General features: G+C 44.9%; 1 protein-coding gene across 1 annotated transcript in view; it reads right to left on the bottom strand.

The window, feature by feature from the left end:
• The window catches only part of eif3ea (eukaryotic translation initiation factor 3, subunit E, a), a gene marked incomplete at its 5' end in the record, with an annotated part of 73,931 nt that overhangs the window by 32,932 nt on the left and 24,773 nt on the right, over positions 1–16,226 (bottom strand). Inside the window, 7 exon segments of the mRNA XM_083637877.1 lie at positions 366–425; positions 427–468; positions 2,314–2,349; positions 2,351–2,441; positions 7,968–8,073; positions 8,076–8,091; positions 8,421–8,546. Coding sequence (XP_083494003.1) covers positions 366–425; positions 427–468; positions 2,314–2,349; positions 2,351–2,441; positions 7,968–8,073; positions 8,076–8,091; positions 8,421–8,546 — 477 coding nt within the window.

Below are 16,226 nucleotides of genomic sequence, written 5' to 3'. Positions count from 1 at the left end.
AATAGTAAAAATCTGACAAGAGGGCTTGAGTCATAGGGTGTCCAACAGGACCTCGGTATCACTCAGTATGATGTAAGGCACAGACTATCATTGGTCTGTATGCATCTGCTGCACTGGTCCCATGTAGAACTCCAGCAAATAAGGTCAAAGCAAAATCACATGATCATATTTACTACTATGGTTCATGAAAAATGACATGATCATGAATGGTGTTTACTACTATGGTCCATGAGAACGTTCAGGAGAGTGACACACAAATCAGGGGTCGCCCGTACATCACACTATCACCACAGAGAACCATAAACCAGGGCTGACTGCTCTTCCCAAAACAGGTTGAAATGAGTCATGAGTGGTGAAGTACTTACCGACTCACACTCCCTCAGTTTCTTCTGTGCACCATCAAAGTCAAAGTTCACATACAGGCAACTCCACAAACTCTGTGATTGGATCTTTGTAGGTGTAAGACTCCTGGAAAAAATAAATAAATAAGTACATTTAGGCCCTGTTTACACGGCGACGCTCCCTGCATAAAACGGCAAACTTTTTTAGTGTTAGTGCCTTCCTTTTACACGGTGACGGCGTTATTGGGGGGTGAAAATGCCCAAATCTGAAAACAGCTCCCAGAGTGGAATTCTTGAAAACGTTGCCCCTTACTGTCGCTGTGTAAAGTGGAGAAACGCTATTCAGGTGACGACACAGCCCCCCTTCGCCATGTTAGACAATGGTAGGCAATGGGAACATTGAACTAGCCCAATACAGCCTTATGGCACAGGCACAATGAGTCACATTGACATTCAACAAACGTGATAACGATTTGCTAAAAACACAATCTGCGTTAAATCCCCCCTACTAACGTCGCACATAGCCTATTAATCACTGTCTCCCGCATTGAATAATTGACAACAACTCACTGTCTGCGATGCATTTCCTCAAGTGAAGTCCCAATTGTGCTCAGGTCTTTTTTATGTTGCTTTACTGGGTTCTTATTTGGTAATCCAATCTGGAGCATGATCTGGAGCAGTTTATTAGGCTACCATTTGTGACTTCTGTGTCAGACGCGTGGATAATGCATTTAAAAACTTTAATCACAAAGCTAAATCAAGCCCGTTAGAAACAGACAGAATAGGGGAAGCTAGGCATTTTTACCTTCAAAATAAAAGCCGTATTTTATAACTGGGTAAATAAAAATCAGGGTCGTTGACTCACTGCGTGTTAAAATTGACTTTTAGTTGTCTGTGTTCTATATGTCTTCTGTGTATTTCGGATCACACAAAAACTTTGCGACATGCATCAATAAGACTATTAGTTTATTTAATTACCATTATTGTGAAGGTTTTAACCAGAAGTTTCAATGTTATTCTGGCTCACTTGACGCTTTTGCGGCTTCAGTCAGCCTGACAGTCTGCACGCAAATTGTTATCACACCAGCTGTGTGTAAATGCGAAATAAAAGGTGAGGACGCAACGCTAGTTTGCCGTTTTATGCAGAGATGGTTGTCGTCTAAACATGGCCTTAGTGTCTTTTAGCATCTTGTCTGTCTGTTGTAACTGTTAAACCTATTGCAAATGAAACCAAGGTTGAACTATGTCTGGATGCAAATAAAGCTTTTAAATGAAATTATCTTTAAATCATGTTGAACTTGTAATATCTGAATCCTGTGTGATTCATGATCCAACACTATGCATGTAAGGCATTCAAATTGTGTGTTTGTTCTAGTCCAACAAATCACTGATAAAATCAGATAAAAAATAATAATATAAAACATGATTTAGTTCAAGTTGCTTGACAAGCAAAGAACAATGCCTATTACGTAATCAAAATGCCAATTGCTGGGGACCATAGCTAAATAAACATTACGATTTACAAGGACTTGAGCAAAAACACATTCTAAACTCCCAACAGTTCCAAACCATGCTTAGAGGAAGAGTCCCAAGAAGACCTAAGGCCTTGCAGCAGAGAGCAGTGAGCACATGTTTTAGTGATTACCCACAACCCACCGAGACGGTGCTTATTTGGATTTCAGAGCCATTGATCTCTGAAGAAGCTACTGTCATTGGTGGGGAAGGCATCGGTACACTACAATCAGACAGTGCACTACCATTCATCAAATGTAATGGGTTCAAGACTTCTCCAGCATGGACCCAAACCCCAATAAACTATCACTGCTCTTGGAAGGGACTGTGCTGTTGGCTTTACATGGTCAGTTGCTCACTCACCGATGCCTGTATGAAACACCGGGCTAGTAATGACCTAATAACTGTGTGTACTTTGTAAAGTGTAAGAAACATCATGAGATGAAAAAGACAGTTTTACCTGCTGTATGACCTTCACCAGATCTTTCAGAACCTGCCCGGCGCTTACGGACATCCTTGTTTGTGATGACCGCTGTGGTTAGGTAACGCAAGATGTGAGGGCACATGGTCTGAATGGCATTGAGGTATCTGGAATGACAAAATAAAAGGTCGTCATCACTTATCCGACCAACGTAAGCAAAGACATGATCTTTACAAGGACACACAATATAACATTTTGGCTGCTTATTGGGTTCCTGGCATTTAGAAAGGAGAAATAGCCTTTCCAGCTAAATAGATAAGTGACCTAACGGGACCCTCTCTGCAGGACATGGGTCCCAACTCTAAGCCGTCTCTTTCATTAGCGTCTTATGAGAGGGAGGGGGAAAGGAAACCCTGGCTAGTAGATACAGATCAGCGAGCAGGGACCTGCCCAGTAGCTGAAACCCTATCCGTCAGGGACTGGTGTTTCAACCACAGGTCAACTGGCTAAGGGCTGAGCACGAGAGACAGGGCCCTGTTACAGGCTCATTCTAATCCCATGTACGGTCTGCACACATACAACGCCTGCCTTTTCAAGATGTGCAATAACTGTATCAGGACCACTCCTTATTCTTATCCCAACATCTATCTTTGAACTTCACCCTCCACTCAACCCCCACTGACCAAATTAAATCTGAAAAGCGGAAGTGGAGTTCACCCCGCCACAGTAAGTGGGGCCCCTTCAACTCTCCTATAGCTTAGGCCAGAGGAACACATGGCGTTCAGAGAAAGAGCGCCGACGACGATTTAATTAGCTGGAACAATTAAAGGGACAAGGGACCTGTGGCAGTTGTGATGTCGGGGCTAAAAACAGCAGTGGGTTGCTCGGCGGAGCAATCGTCAAGCCTGGTTTTAGAGGAGCTCTCCCCCTCCCTCCCTCCCTCCCTTTGTAGTTGCTTGACTCCCGTGGCAGACCACAATGCTCCATGCTGTGTTCCTGATTAACTTACACCTACTCACTCTCCAGGGGGGGCTCCAATGGCAAGCAATCCTGCATGAGTCACTGTACCATATCTGGGATTGGAAGGCCTGGGGGTGGAGGGTGGGAGGGTGGATAAGTAACGTTCACCCAACCCCACTTAGGGGACTTAATCATTTTCGAGTTTGGGGCAACAACGCTGCTGTACTGGCTGCTGAAGATGCTACTGAGGCATGCAGCCAAGAAATCAAGTCAGAGTTCAAATTTCCCCTGTTCAAAACATTTTCAACGTTACAAGAAACAGAGAGGTACCAGAGAGGAGAGAAGGGAGGGGGAGGAATGGGGAAACAGAGACACCAGCAATGAGAGAATGGAGGGGGGGAATGGGAAACAGAGAGGTACCAGAGAGAAGAGAAGGGAGGGGGAGGAATTGGGAAACAGAGAGGTACCAGAGAGGAGAGAAGGGAGGGGGAGGAATTGGGAAACAGAGAGGTACCAGAGAGGAGAGAATGGAGGGGGGGAATGGGGAAGCAGAGAGGTACCAGAGAGGAGAGAAGGGAGGGGGAGGAATGGGGAATGGGGAAACAGAGAGGTACCAGAGAGGAGAGAAAGGGAGGGGGGGGAATGGGGAAACAGAGAGGTACCAGAGAGGAGAGAAGGGAGGGGGAGGAATTGGGAAACAGAGAGGTACCAGAGAGGAGAGAATGGAGGGGGGGAATGGGGAAGCAGAGAGGTACCAGAGAGGAGAGAAGGGAGGGGGAGGAATGGGGAATGGGGAAACAGAGAGGTACCAGAGAGGAGAGAAAGGGAGAGGGGGGAATGGGGAAACAGAGAGGTACCAGAGAGGAGAGAAGGGAGGGGGAGGAATTGGGAAACAGAGAGGTACCAGAGAGGAGAGAATGGAGGGGGGGATGGGGAAACAGAGAGGTACCAGAGAAGGGAGGGGGAGGAATGGGTAAACAGAGAGGTACCAGAGAGGAGAGAAGGGAGGGGGAGGAATGGGGAAACAGAGACACCAGCAATGAGAGAATGGAGGGGGAGGAATGGGGAAACAGAGAGGTACCAAAGAGGAGAGAAGGGAGGGGGAGGAAAGGGGAAACAAAGAGGTACCAGAGAAGAGAGAAGGGAGGGGGAGGAAAGGGGAAACAGAGAGGTACCAGAGAGGAGAGAATGGAGGGGGAGGAATGGGGAAACAGAGACACCAGCAATGAGAGAATGGAGGGGGAGGAAAGGGTAAACAGAGAGGTACCAGAGAGGAGAGAAGGGAGGGGGGGGGGGGGGAATGGGGAAACAGAGAGGTACCAGAGAAGAGAGAAGGGAGGGGGAGGAATGGGGAAACAGAGAGGTACCAGAGAAGAGAGAAGGGAGGGGGAGGAAAGGGGAAACAGAGAGGTACCAGAGAAGGGAGGGGGAGGAAAGGGTAAACAGAGAGGTACCAGAGAGGAGAGAACGGAGGGGGAGGAATGGGGAAACAGAGACACCAGCAATGAGAGAATGGAGGGGGGGAATGGGGAAACAGAGAGGTACCAGAGAGGAGAGAATGGAGGGGGGGAATGGGGAAACAGAGAGGTACCAGAGAGGAGAGAAGGGAGGGGGAGGAATTGGGAAACAGAGAGGTACCAGAGAGGAGACAAGGGAGGGGGAGGAAAGGGGAAACAGAGACACCAGCAATGAGAGAATGGAGGGGGGGAATGGGGAAACAGAGAGGTACCAGAGAGGAGAGAATGGAGGGGGGGAATGGGGAAACAGAGAGGTACCAGAGAGGAGAGAAGGGAGGGGGAGGAATTGGGAAACAGAGAGGTACCAGAGAGGAGAGAAGGGAGGGGGAGGAATGGGGAAACAGAGAGACTACAGGGAATAGGGACAGGGATACAAGTTCCAATTTCATAGCCCATCTGGAGAAGAAAATTATGTAGAACATGTGATACAGACAATCAAGTGACTGCTTGGGTTGCATTACCACAGTGTTATTTGTCCTGTTTGCACCTGCAGTTGTTCACAGTTAACTCACAGTTTGTTATCGAACATCATTTCCTACACAAATGCCCTTGAACTCAGTGCAGTCTGTCATTAGAACACAAACAAGGCTTTGGGCAACAACTGCTGACTGCAGGGGTAAGGGAGGTCAAATGTGGAGCTGAAGGCCAGCCACTGGTCACTGACTTCAGCCAAAGGAAGTAATGGTCAAGAGATGGGGGCAAGAGCCAAGCCAAGCCTCACTGGGGAAAACATGAGGTTTCTAGACTGTGAAACTGCAAAGCACACAAAACCACCTCAGTTTGTCCACACAGATGGTCGGGTGCACTTTTCATGAGTAATTATTGGGCAGGCACCCTTAATCATCCACAATAAAATTAAAAACCGAGTAGAATTCAGAGAACCAGACTGCCCTGCAAAGCTAAAAGGGGGTAACTCAATTTTTGTCAAAAATGAGTTTTTGTCATTTTTGGAACATTGAAGATCTGCTTTATCATGTGGAAAAATATCTTGAGTCAATTGTGTTGTTTTTTGGAGAAAATAGGCGGTCATATTTACAGTAACTTCCAAAAGCCCTAGAAAAGCCAAGCAAGACTAAGGTAACATCAGTTACGGTTGTTTGGTTTGGTTTGACTGCACTCTGAATGCTCTGCCCTGCAACGCAAAAAGGGGGTAACTCACCAGAATGCTCAGGTTGAGTTGAGGTATGAGTTACATTACTGGGCAGGCCTAATGCCATGATTGTGACATCGGACCAATTACCACCCCCACCCACACAGACACCCACATTAACTCCCAAGGTTGCCAGCTCATATGGCATTAACCCCCTAACCTTTATACATTAACCCGCGAGGCACCTCATATGACATTAACCCCCGAGGCTCCAGCTCATACCACATTTACCCCCGAGGCTCCAGCTCGTACAACATTATCCCCAGAGACGGCAACTTATATGACATTAACCCCCGAGGCGCCAGCTCATACGACATTAACCCCCGAGGTGCCAGCTCATACCACATTAACCCCCGAGGCACCAGCTCATACCACATTAACCCCAGAGGCACTGCTCATATGAAATTAACCCCCGGAGGGGCCAGCTTATACAACATTAACCCCCGAGGCGTCGCTCATATGAAATTAACCCCAGAGGTACCAGCTGATACAACATTAACCACCGAGGCGCCAGCTCATATGACATTAACCCCTGAGGTACCAGCTCATACAACATTAACCCCCGAGGTGCCGCTCATATAAAATTAACCCCAGAGGTGCCAGCTCATACAACATTAACCCTCCAGGTACCAGCTCATACAACATTAACCCCCGAGGCGCCGCACATATGAAATTAACCCCAGAGGTGCCAGCTCATATGACATTAACCCCCGAGGCACCAGCTCATATGACATTAGCCACTGAGCTACCAGGTCATACAACATTAACCCCCGAGGCGCCAGCTCATATGACATTAACCCCTGAGGTACCAGCTCATACAACATTAACCCCCGAGGTGCCACTCATATGAAATTAACCCCAGATGTGCCAGCTCATACGACATCAACCCCCGAGGAGCCAGCTCATATGACATTAACCCCCGAGGCGCCAACACACAGAAACACAACGGGCCAACAAGACTCCCACCAAACTAGGCTTGAAGGATGTGTAGCGGCCTGATAATCTAGTTATATTATATTTATACGTGTATTATATTAAGCGTAATTGTGTCATGAACATGAGACTTCATGTCTATGTTATCATTATTATCATATATACTGGTTTTATATAGTGATAAGCAACCAAGTGAAGGATCAAATTGAAGTTACTGTCTTTTTGCTTGGCATCACCCCTTATTATTTTGCAGACAATGCAAAGCCAGAGTAAGGTAACTTCCAAATAAGGGTCAAAGGTCAAGTTTGAGCTAAAAAAAATTATGTAGATAAATAACTACATTAAATAAACAAATAATTAACACATTTCCAGTTTTCTTCCTACAATACATTTGGCTGGACAACAACAAAACTTTAAAGTCATTTTTCTCAGTTCTACACTCTGGCGAGTTACCCCCTTTTAGCTTTGCAGGGCAGCAGACATCTCATGTCTGCTGTGTTGTGGTGGCCTGTCATCCTATCTGTGGAGTCCAATCATCTGTTCAATTGCACAAACCTACAATCAGGACAGGAGGAGGGAGCAAAAACATCAAAATAGGTGGTGTGCAAATTTTAACACAGCGTATAAAGTTTCCGATCTGCGATACACATGGCCTCATTCTCCACTTGAGAGAGTAAACAGAGCACACAAAAAACACACACGACTGAAAGCACTTGAAAAATACCAGTGGGGTTCATGAAGAAGCACACCCCCCCACAAAAAAAAGCTTTCTTAAAGCAAATGGTTTTCTTCAACTCGAGTTAGTTCTAGAAAATAGCTCCAACTTTTCATCCAAATCTCACAGGACCTAGGATTATCTGCCAATGAAGTCGCTGTATGCCCATTTAGATTCACCTTCCTGGGCCAACAACCCTGAGAGTCGAGGTCCAACTGAGCTGCAGCACTCTGCTTTGCCTTTCCTGTGGCCATGCAGCCTTTGCTTTGTGGAAACGGAGTCTTATCTTTACAACCACCTCCTGCTTGGCCCAAGAGCCAAGTGTAGATCTGGTGTAGTATTGCAATTTTCTGGGTGTAAAGCAAGGGGTAAAACAAGAAACCAGACTGTAAACAATATTGTCGTAAATCATACTTACTGAGGCTGATACAGGAAAAGCTCAATGATATTGTCTCTGCCTTTGGGGTGGTTGAAGAAGACGAAGAGAGACCAGTGAATGAGCCATGTCCTCTGCTGGAGAGATGGAGAGGGGAGCTGACAGACTGGACAGGACAAAGGTGGAAGGGCAGGATGCAACGGGGGAAAAAGCCAGGAAGGGACAAGCAACAAGAGATAAAGAGATCATTCACACATTCTCCAGTAATGCAAAAGAAATGTTCTTGCCTCCTAAACAGCCATCAGTCAAATACCTACAGCCAGTAAGTACTCAAATCCAAGTTCTTAAGTAGTGGGATGAGTGAGAGTGGGGAGGGAGAGAGAAAAAAAACGAACCACCACAGCAGTGCTGTGCTGAAATGCCAAGTGGTCAATATGAGAGTCTATGTAAGGGAATCTAAACAGCGTATCAGATTCTGAGAAGTGGGGCATTTACGTTGTTATCGATAGTCTCCCTCAGGCGAGTCAGATCCTCCATGGCAGCCTCCCAGTTCTGCATCAGGATCTCAGATGCCAGTTTGCCCCACAGAGAGCTCAGGGCATTCCTGTCTGTAGACGGGACCTAGAGAACAGACAACATGACACACTTGTTCAAACCTGGCACTGGCAGCTCTCCCAACATATGAAACAACAGTTTTTCCACATTACTTGGCAGACTAAATACTGATTAAAAGTCTCCTCATCCTGGCTGACTGACTGTTCAATAACATCTGCATCCGTACAGTGAGGCCGGGCTGTTGCCACCACTTGCTTGGCTTCAGTGGCACTGCTGCACGGTGTAGTCACTTTTCTTATTTATACTGGATAAATGAATTAAATTATGTCATCCTAAGGGAATGGGGCTTGACAGAAAAAGAGAAATGGATCATGAAAGACTGTTTAGCTTTTTATAAAACCTAATTTGCTGCACTTTGAGATACTACGACCGCTGCATTGCAGATGACCATACTGTGCGATCCTTTCAGATTACCACAATAAGTAGAGGCATATTTGAAGCATGTGTCTCTGTGCTGTCTGAACAATTTGCTAGCGCTAAAACATTTGGTAGTAGTCTTGTTTAGTTATCCAGCATAATGCTGAAGGTCTTAAAATGTGGAGATGGAAAATGAAAGCCTGCATTATAAGCTTCTACATAAGCCTACAGTATTTGCAACAAATGTTCCAAAGGCCATTTAACTGTTTTCAATTGGATATAAGAGTGGAAAGTATAATTTAACCCAACTCTTACCAGGTCAACCTGCCCCTTTGGTCACTAACACTTTTTGGCAAGTTGCAAAGTTCAGATGTTATGAGACAGGGTCACAAAGCCAAAAGTCAGGTGGTCATTGACATTTCCATACCACAGCACGACATGGGTCAGATGCATCCTAATCAGTATAAAAGAGCTGTAGACAGGCATGGTTGTGTTCAGATCCTCTACATCAAACATTTGGTTTATCCTAGATCCCATACCTGAAAAAAGCTGAAATTGTATAATCAACTGCAATTAAGTGAAAATGAGCTGTGCCACCAATCTAAAAGAATAACAATCAATCTGAAGGGTATGGATGGGGAGGGCAGGGAGGAGGGGGGGCATCCCTCGTTCGTCTGACTCTGCACTGACCCCAAGACACTGGCCTCTCTGAGGGCTCTATAATGAAGTGTATAAAAAGAAATAGAGTCCGCACACTGCTTGACTTGCTCCCAGTCGATTTATTTTTGACGTTTCGGTCAACAAGGACCTTCTTCTGAAGAAGGTCCTTGTTGACCGAAACGTCAAAAATAAATCGACTGGGAGCAAGTCAAGCAGTGTGCGGACTCTATTTCTTTTTATATGTTTCATTGCTTTTGTCCTGCACCTGCAATTTGAGTGGATGTGCACGCTCTACTTTTTATATGTTCTATAATGAAGTGTACCACCACCACCACTACTGCTGCTGCTACTATTGCTGGTTGGTGAAACACATGTCTGAGAGCTTTGATCAGCAAGACTATTCACCTTATTCACCACGCCCACTTTTTCTCTCTTCCGCGTTCCAACGCAAACGTATTTGTTCTTCCGTTTCAGCGCTAGTTGCCTTCTGTGGCTTCTGTGGTTAGCCACTAGTTAGTTATGTTATATGGCAGTAAAATGCCACTGAATGACCAAATTGATAATAACTTTTAACCATTTCGAGTAACACTGTTTCCATACGGATCACCAGCGTTAGTTTGTTGTTTATAACGTGGCTATATTCATAACGTTTCTATCTCGGATGCATTATTTCGAATCGCACATAGGTTACGCTAGTGGGTTTCAGGACGCAACAGCCTCGACTCCACTAACGTCATCTTAAGAGCACAATATTCCTGGAATGCAAGTTTAACTAAACAGTTACATATCCTCTGCATTCTACATAAAATTAAGATATTACGGGTTGTTTTATTTTGCATGTTACATACGTATTGGCCAAGATATGTTAGTTTATGGCGGAGTAATTCTGCCAGTTTAGATGCGGAGTGTGCGCAGCCATCTTGCCTGCGGAGTTTTTGGCAAGTCAAAACGGAAATACTATTACGGAATGACGTAATGCGGAAGCGTCCATGTGTGGGCAAAGAATAAGGTGAATAAGGACAGAGTGAGAGAGACATCAAAAAGAAGACGAGTGAGAGAAAGAGAGCGGTCGAACCTAATCAGAATGTGTTTCTCCACAATTCATTAATTCAAGTAGTATCACATGCTACTCAAGCAATGTCCTTAGCTGGTTGTCAGGCACTTGCACATCACTGGCAAATAACTTACCACCAACCTAGCAAATAACAGCCCCTACTCTGCATGGTACATTGCCAGTATAGTGCTTCCATTTAGACTGTTTAAACAAACTCTAGTCAACTTCAATCACGTGGATGATAATTATGATAATCTCCATCCATTACCTAAGAAAAAAAAAACATCCGTGTGTGAATTATGTTTGAAAGTCTTGGGACAACTCCGTCGTTATCAGAAGTTAATTGGGTTGAAATATGAACTGACGCTAACAAGACACATCTTTGTGAGGATAATCACCCTAAAAAAAGGTTGCAGACTACCGTTTTTGATTTCCAGAAAGGGCTAAAACAAACAACATAATCAGGTAATCAAACGCAGGTTGAGAATGCCTCTGAACCTCAGTAGGGCAATCACTCTGTAGTGGACGTTAGGCTACACCCTCAGGCTCATGGGAAGCTCTCCATGATAACACCAAATGCCAGACACAGTGACATGAGTCAAGCAGGAAGTCAGAGTGGGTGTCTGCTGCGCGGCCAGAGAAACCTAGACGCTAACCACACACCCCCATACACCGGCGGACAGCCGCTGGAGTGGACTGTGAGACACGACAGAGCCACAAGTAGAGGAAACACCAAAAAAGATCAGGTTTCCGCTGGAAACCCCACAAATTGGTAAGGTTATTCGGATATAAAAGTTTTTTTTATTTTTTTTTTACTTCGCCATTTATACTCTGATAACATTTCAACAAACTGCTGTATGAGAGCATGGCAGGTAGCGGTGGGGGTGGGGGGAATCTCCTGCGGTATTCCCCCGACAGGAGAGCACAGACGACATGTCCATCCACCCAGGCCAAGCAGCGGAGTTGCTTTGATCACAGAGAGCCCTACTCAGGTCCGCTCCCAATTACTTTTTAAGTTCTGAAGTCACAAGAAAGATCAGCATTGTAACAGCGAGAGAGAAGTTTGGCTGCACTGCCCGTATAAAGGTCAGTGTGTTTCATCTGTTGAAGTGTTTTGTTTTGTTTGTTATTTTTTCTCCCTCTCTTGGAAGCCACTGCCTGCTTCGTTTGGCTGACCTCCAGGTCATTATGGCAGCTTTCTCCACACACACTGCCTGGCTTTCACTAGTGGCCATGCTAGAAAAGTTTCAATACCTGGGTTTTTCCAGCAGTTACCTTAAGTTTCCGTTGGTTTGCGAAATGGGCACATTTTCGCTGACTGACCAGCAACAATAAATTGACTGTGCTAGGGATCCGTCGGGATACTCAATCTTTATTCTCAACATCCAATCCCTGCATTAAGTGATGATATGAATAAGTTGCTCTTTTCGCGCTAGGCCACACTGTAACAGGACCTGAGGCCTGGATTTTGCAAGGCTGGCTTCCTTCGTTTAATTGACTGGGTTTCCCACGTTAAATGACTTGTGGAGCCTCACCTCTCCCATAAGGGGGAGGGAGGCGAGGGGCCTGTGAAGATGGGAGGTCCAACAAAACACCAAAAAGAGACGAGGGGGAGTGCAGTATACGGACTTGCACTAATGAAATCCATTTCTACCTTTCCCCCCTTCTGAAAAGCCTCTTGCATTGTCAAGAGTAAGCAACAGATATCTAGTTACCGAGCCTGTTCTGGCTGAAACCTAAAATGAGGGATCTAATGATGTGAGGGGTAAAAAAAAAAAATCTATGCTGGACTGAACATACCTCAATTAGAGCAATTTTGGTTTATTTAGACTGAGTTGCAAAGCCATAAACAACTGTTTTTGGTACGGTGGGGGTATGTCCGTTGCAAGCTTTTGAAGACTTTTCTTCTTAATGTTTTTTTTTTCTTTAGGAAGGGGTGGAAGTGGAAATCTTGGGTGAATTAGCCATCATCTTGTCTTCTTTCTATAGTACATCAGTGAGACAAGCCATCAAATGAAGTACCCAACTGCTTTGGGTTAAGAGGGCTGTTTATCGCCAAGAGGGCTCATCATGGCTCAGAGCCTCTGCCAAGCTTTTCAGTAGGGACACTCCAGCACCGTCCATCTGCATAGATGCACAGAGTCACTGACATCTGCAAGACAAGAGACAATGCAGTGCAGTATCAAATGCCAATTAGAATAGGAACAAAAGATGGTCTTAATGTTTTCCACTCTAATGAAGAGACAAAATGTTGATTTTATTCTTGCCCATTCTTTCAGGACTGGCTTTGGCACGAGTCTTTGTTTTACCGCAAAGCTCGAGGGCGAACCGAAGACAAACAAAAACAAGAAGACAACTGAGTGACACTTGGAAACCACCGACCATGCCGGCTGGTTCCATCGGTCATTACAGGACAGTCGGTTGAGCTGAACTTGCTAACACTTGGTGCAAGATAACACCACAGGAGTCCAAATGGAGCTAAATTCCTGCTGGCAATTTGATCGATAATACATGTGGGCGGTGTTGCGTTTCATTCTAAATGGAAGTATAACCTCCGAAGAGAATGTAAAGGAAGTAAAACACACACACAAAAAAGAATCAAGGACCACTACTAGGTCAATAATCTCATGAAGGCATTTCTAAAAGCCTTGATGGCATCTTCCACAGAATGAAAACATCACTCACTGTCCATTCCCAGGACCTACAGGTATCTAATCTAATGTGACACAACTCTGTGACCCAAACACCCCTCTCTTCACTCAATTTGCCACCAAGGCCAGTAAAGGGCTTTCCAGTCCTCAGAGAGGCAGTATAGCCGTCACAGTTCTGCTGCAGCACCTCGCCTATTCACTGCCTAGTTCATCTTTCACTCATTTCTGAGGGCGGTGGGAGAGAGGCCACAAATGCCAGAGCCCAGGCAATGAGTCTCTTTGTTTATAGAGGAAATAAGGAGTACGCATGTGTAACGAGAATACTGCCAGTACTCTTTGTGAACTGTAATTATCTTCCCCCACAAAAACCTACTCTAGTGTGGTACTGTATTATCTGATTTTGTAAATACTTAAACTCTTGAAAATTATTTAATCTAAGTCTCCATATTGTACACCTCTCTCTTTGTGACCTGACTCATCATCATTATAAAGTTCAGTTCAAAAATTGAGTAGAATAATACAGGTGAGGAAGAAATGACACTGCCTTCATTAGGCCAATTTCAAACTGGCCCACTGGACACACTTTGCAAAATGATCATGTCTGCAAGTCCTCTCAATAACCTCCCCTGAGAAAACATGTAGACAGTCACGCCCCCCCCCCCCCCCCCCCACCCAAAAAAGATAGATAATTGTTGTATGCACTCAGGCATACAAATGTGTTGCAAAATATTGTAAACATCTTTATCTTTATTTTTTAAGATTTTAAAACATCATCACTGTGCATGAGTGATGATGGGTGAGACAGCTGATTTTCAGAGCTGTCTTACCCATTGTGCGTAAATCCTTATGTACGCTCTCGGCAATATCTGTGCACCATAGCATTGCTTTTTATATCAATGTCTCAACACTGCATAAATCCTTTACAAGGCGTTCCTGAGATATCGCGTCAACGAGCTTGGAAATGGCGCTCGTGAGGTCACAGTGACCTTGAACTTTGACCTTTGACCACCAAAATCTAATCAGTTCATCATTGAGTCCAAGTTGACATTTGAGGCAAATTTGATTAAATTCCGTCAAGGCATTCCTCATATCGCGTTAACGAACATCGGACGGACGTATGGACAACCCGAAACCATAATGCCTTCGGCCTGGCTATTGCAGGCGGAGGCATAACAATGAGTCTATGTCTTGGATGCGCATATACGAGTGATGGACACACTGTACAAAGGAATAAATGCAGATCATCCTCTACCTGCAGTCTTGACTGGTACTTGCTGTTAATCATGGTGAATGCGGAAAACCCGCACTCACACAGGTATGTTGAGCTGAAGGCGATGAGGACTTTTATAGCCTTTTTGGAGAGGTGGGGGATACTGTCATTTGCTAGCACCTCTTTGCAGAGTCCACACTGTGACAGGGGAGCATCCTCGGGACCAAACGATGTAAGTCCAAATAATAATTAATCAGGGTCATACTTCCTCTGTTTTCTGCTCGCACCAGACGCTGTCTCCTCTCTCATAGGTACTAAACAGTGGCCAACACAATGGGGCTGTGAAGCCGGTCCTGAAATTTCATTCTCTCAAAAGGCCGGAGGGGGCGCACGTCATGGTCACGTCACGGTCCGCAAGTGACGTCACGTACATTGTCCTCAATGGAAAAATGAGCAGACTTGTCTCTCGGTCTGTGTCTTAAATAAACATTTTTCGAATGAGTTTATGGTCTGAATAAACAATTTCAAGTCAGTAAAAGTTGAGTAAAAGAGGCGATAAAAAAGACTAACTTTTGGAGCGAAGTTTCCTTGATTGACACCAGCCACAGCAAACCAGATGATCCCAACCACAGCACAGCCAGTTGCCAAGGCAGGCTAGCTAGCCTAGCAACGTAGCCATAGATTAAAAGTAAACTACCAGAAACAGCATTATCTTTATGATATTTTAATGATGTTAGTAGACACACGTAACAGTATAGATCCCGGTTATGAGGTCAGTTTATCAAAATAACACCTATATCGAAAGCGGATTTTAGCGGACGGGCAGCGACCATACAAGCCGGGGCTTCAGAGCTGATCACCTGGACACATTTTACGGCAAAATTATCTGATAAACTGGTCTGTGCAGCTCTGTGGTGATTAGCTAATGTCTTCATAGCATTGTGATTATGATTGAATGCATTATGGAAGATAAATGTTGGTTTAACATAATGAAAATAATTCCCTACCATACATGTAAAGTGACGCTTCTGGGCAGTAGAACATTTGGGCATAACGGTATGTAATGTGACATGAGATCACGACATTTCAATAAATATAACGTTTTTGCACATTTGAATGCTGATGGTCGTTTGTTTAATGCTGTATATATTGGACATTTAAAGCTGATACAAAATTGTGTTGAGGTACCGGTAATTCCGCAAAGCTAACATGTTTACTGCACAAAGAAATAACAGGGGCCTACTTTCCAAATTATATAACTTTTTGCTTGCGTCTTCTTACTTTGATTTATCGTTGGACAGGTTGTGTTGGTGTGACTTCCCAGGGCTAGACCCCGATTTTGAGTGGGATCAGGTGTGGGCAAATATCAGGGAGGCTTCCCGTAACCCAGACCACCAACAGATTCATTTTATTACGCGCATAGAACTTATTTGACCCCACCTAGACTATACGCTATGAAACTGATAAATGATCCGATCTTGCAGTCTGTGTAGTTTGAATGCTGCTGGCACTTTTATTCACATGGTGTGGGAATGTCCACCGGTTATACAGTTCTGGACGAAGGTGGCTGCTAAATTATCTGACTTAACATCTGTAACTGTTCCAGTAACTGTACCCGCTTTACTGTTGAATGACTTGTCCGGGCTCAATTTGTCGAAGGCTGCAAGGCGTAGTGTACTAGCTGGTATTACAGCTGCTAAAAATATGGTTGCGTTACGTTGGAAGCCTCCTCACTCTCTCACCATCAGACATTG

The sequence above is a fragment of the Poromitra crassiceps genome (assembly GCF_964638095.1).
Source record: "Poromitra crassiceps genome assembly, chromosome: 1".
NCBI lineage: Eukaryota > Metazoa > Chordata > Actinopteri > Beryciformes > Melamphaidae > Poromitra > Poromitra crassiceps.
This window is presented reverse-complemented; position numbering and strand designations above follow the sequence as displayed.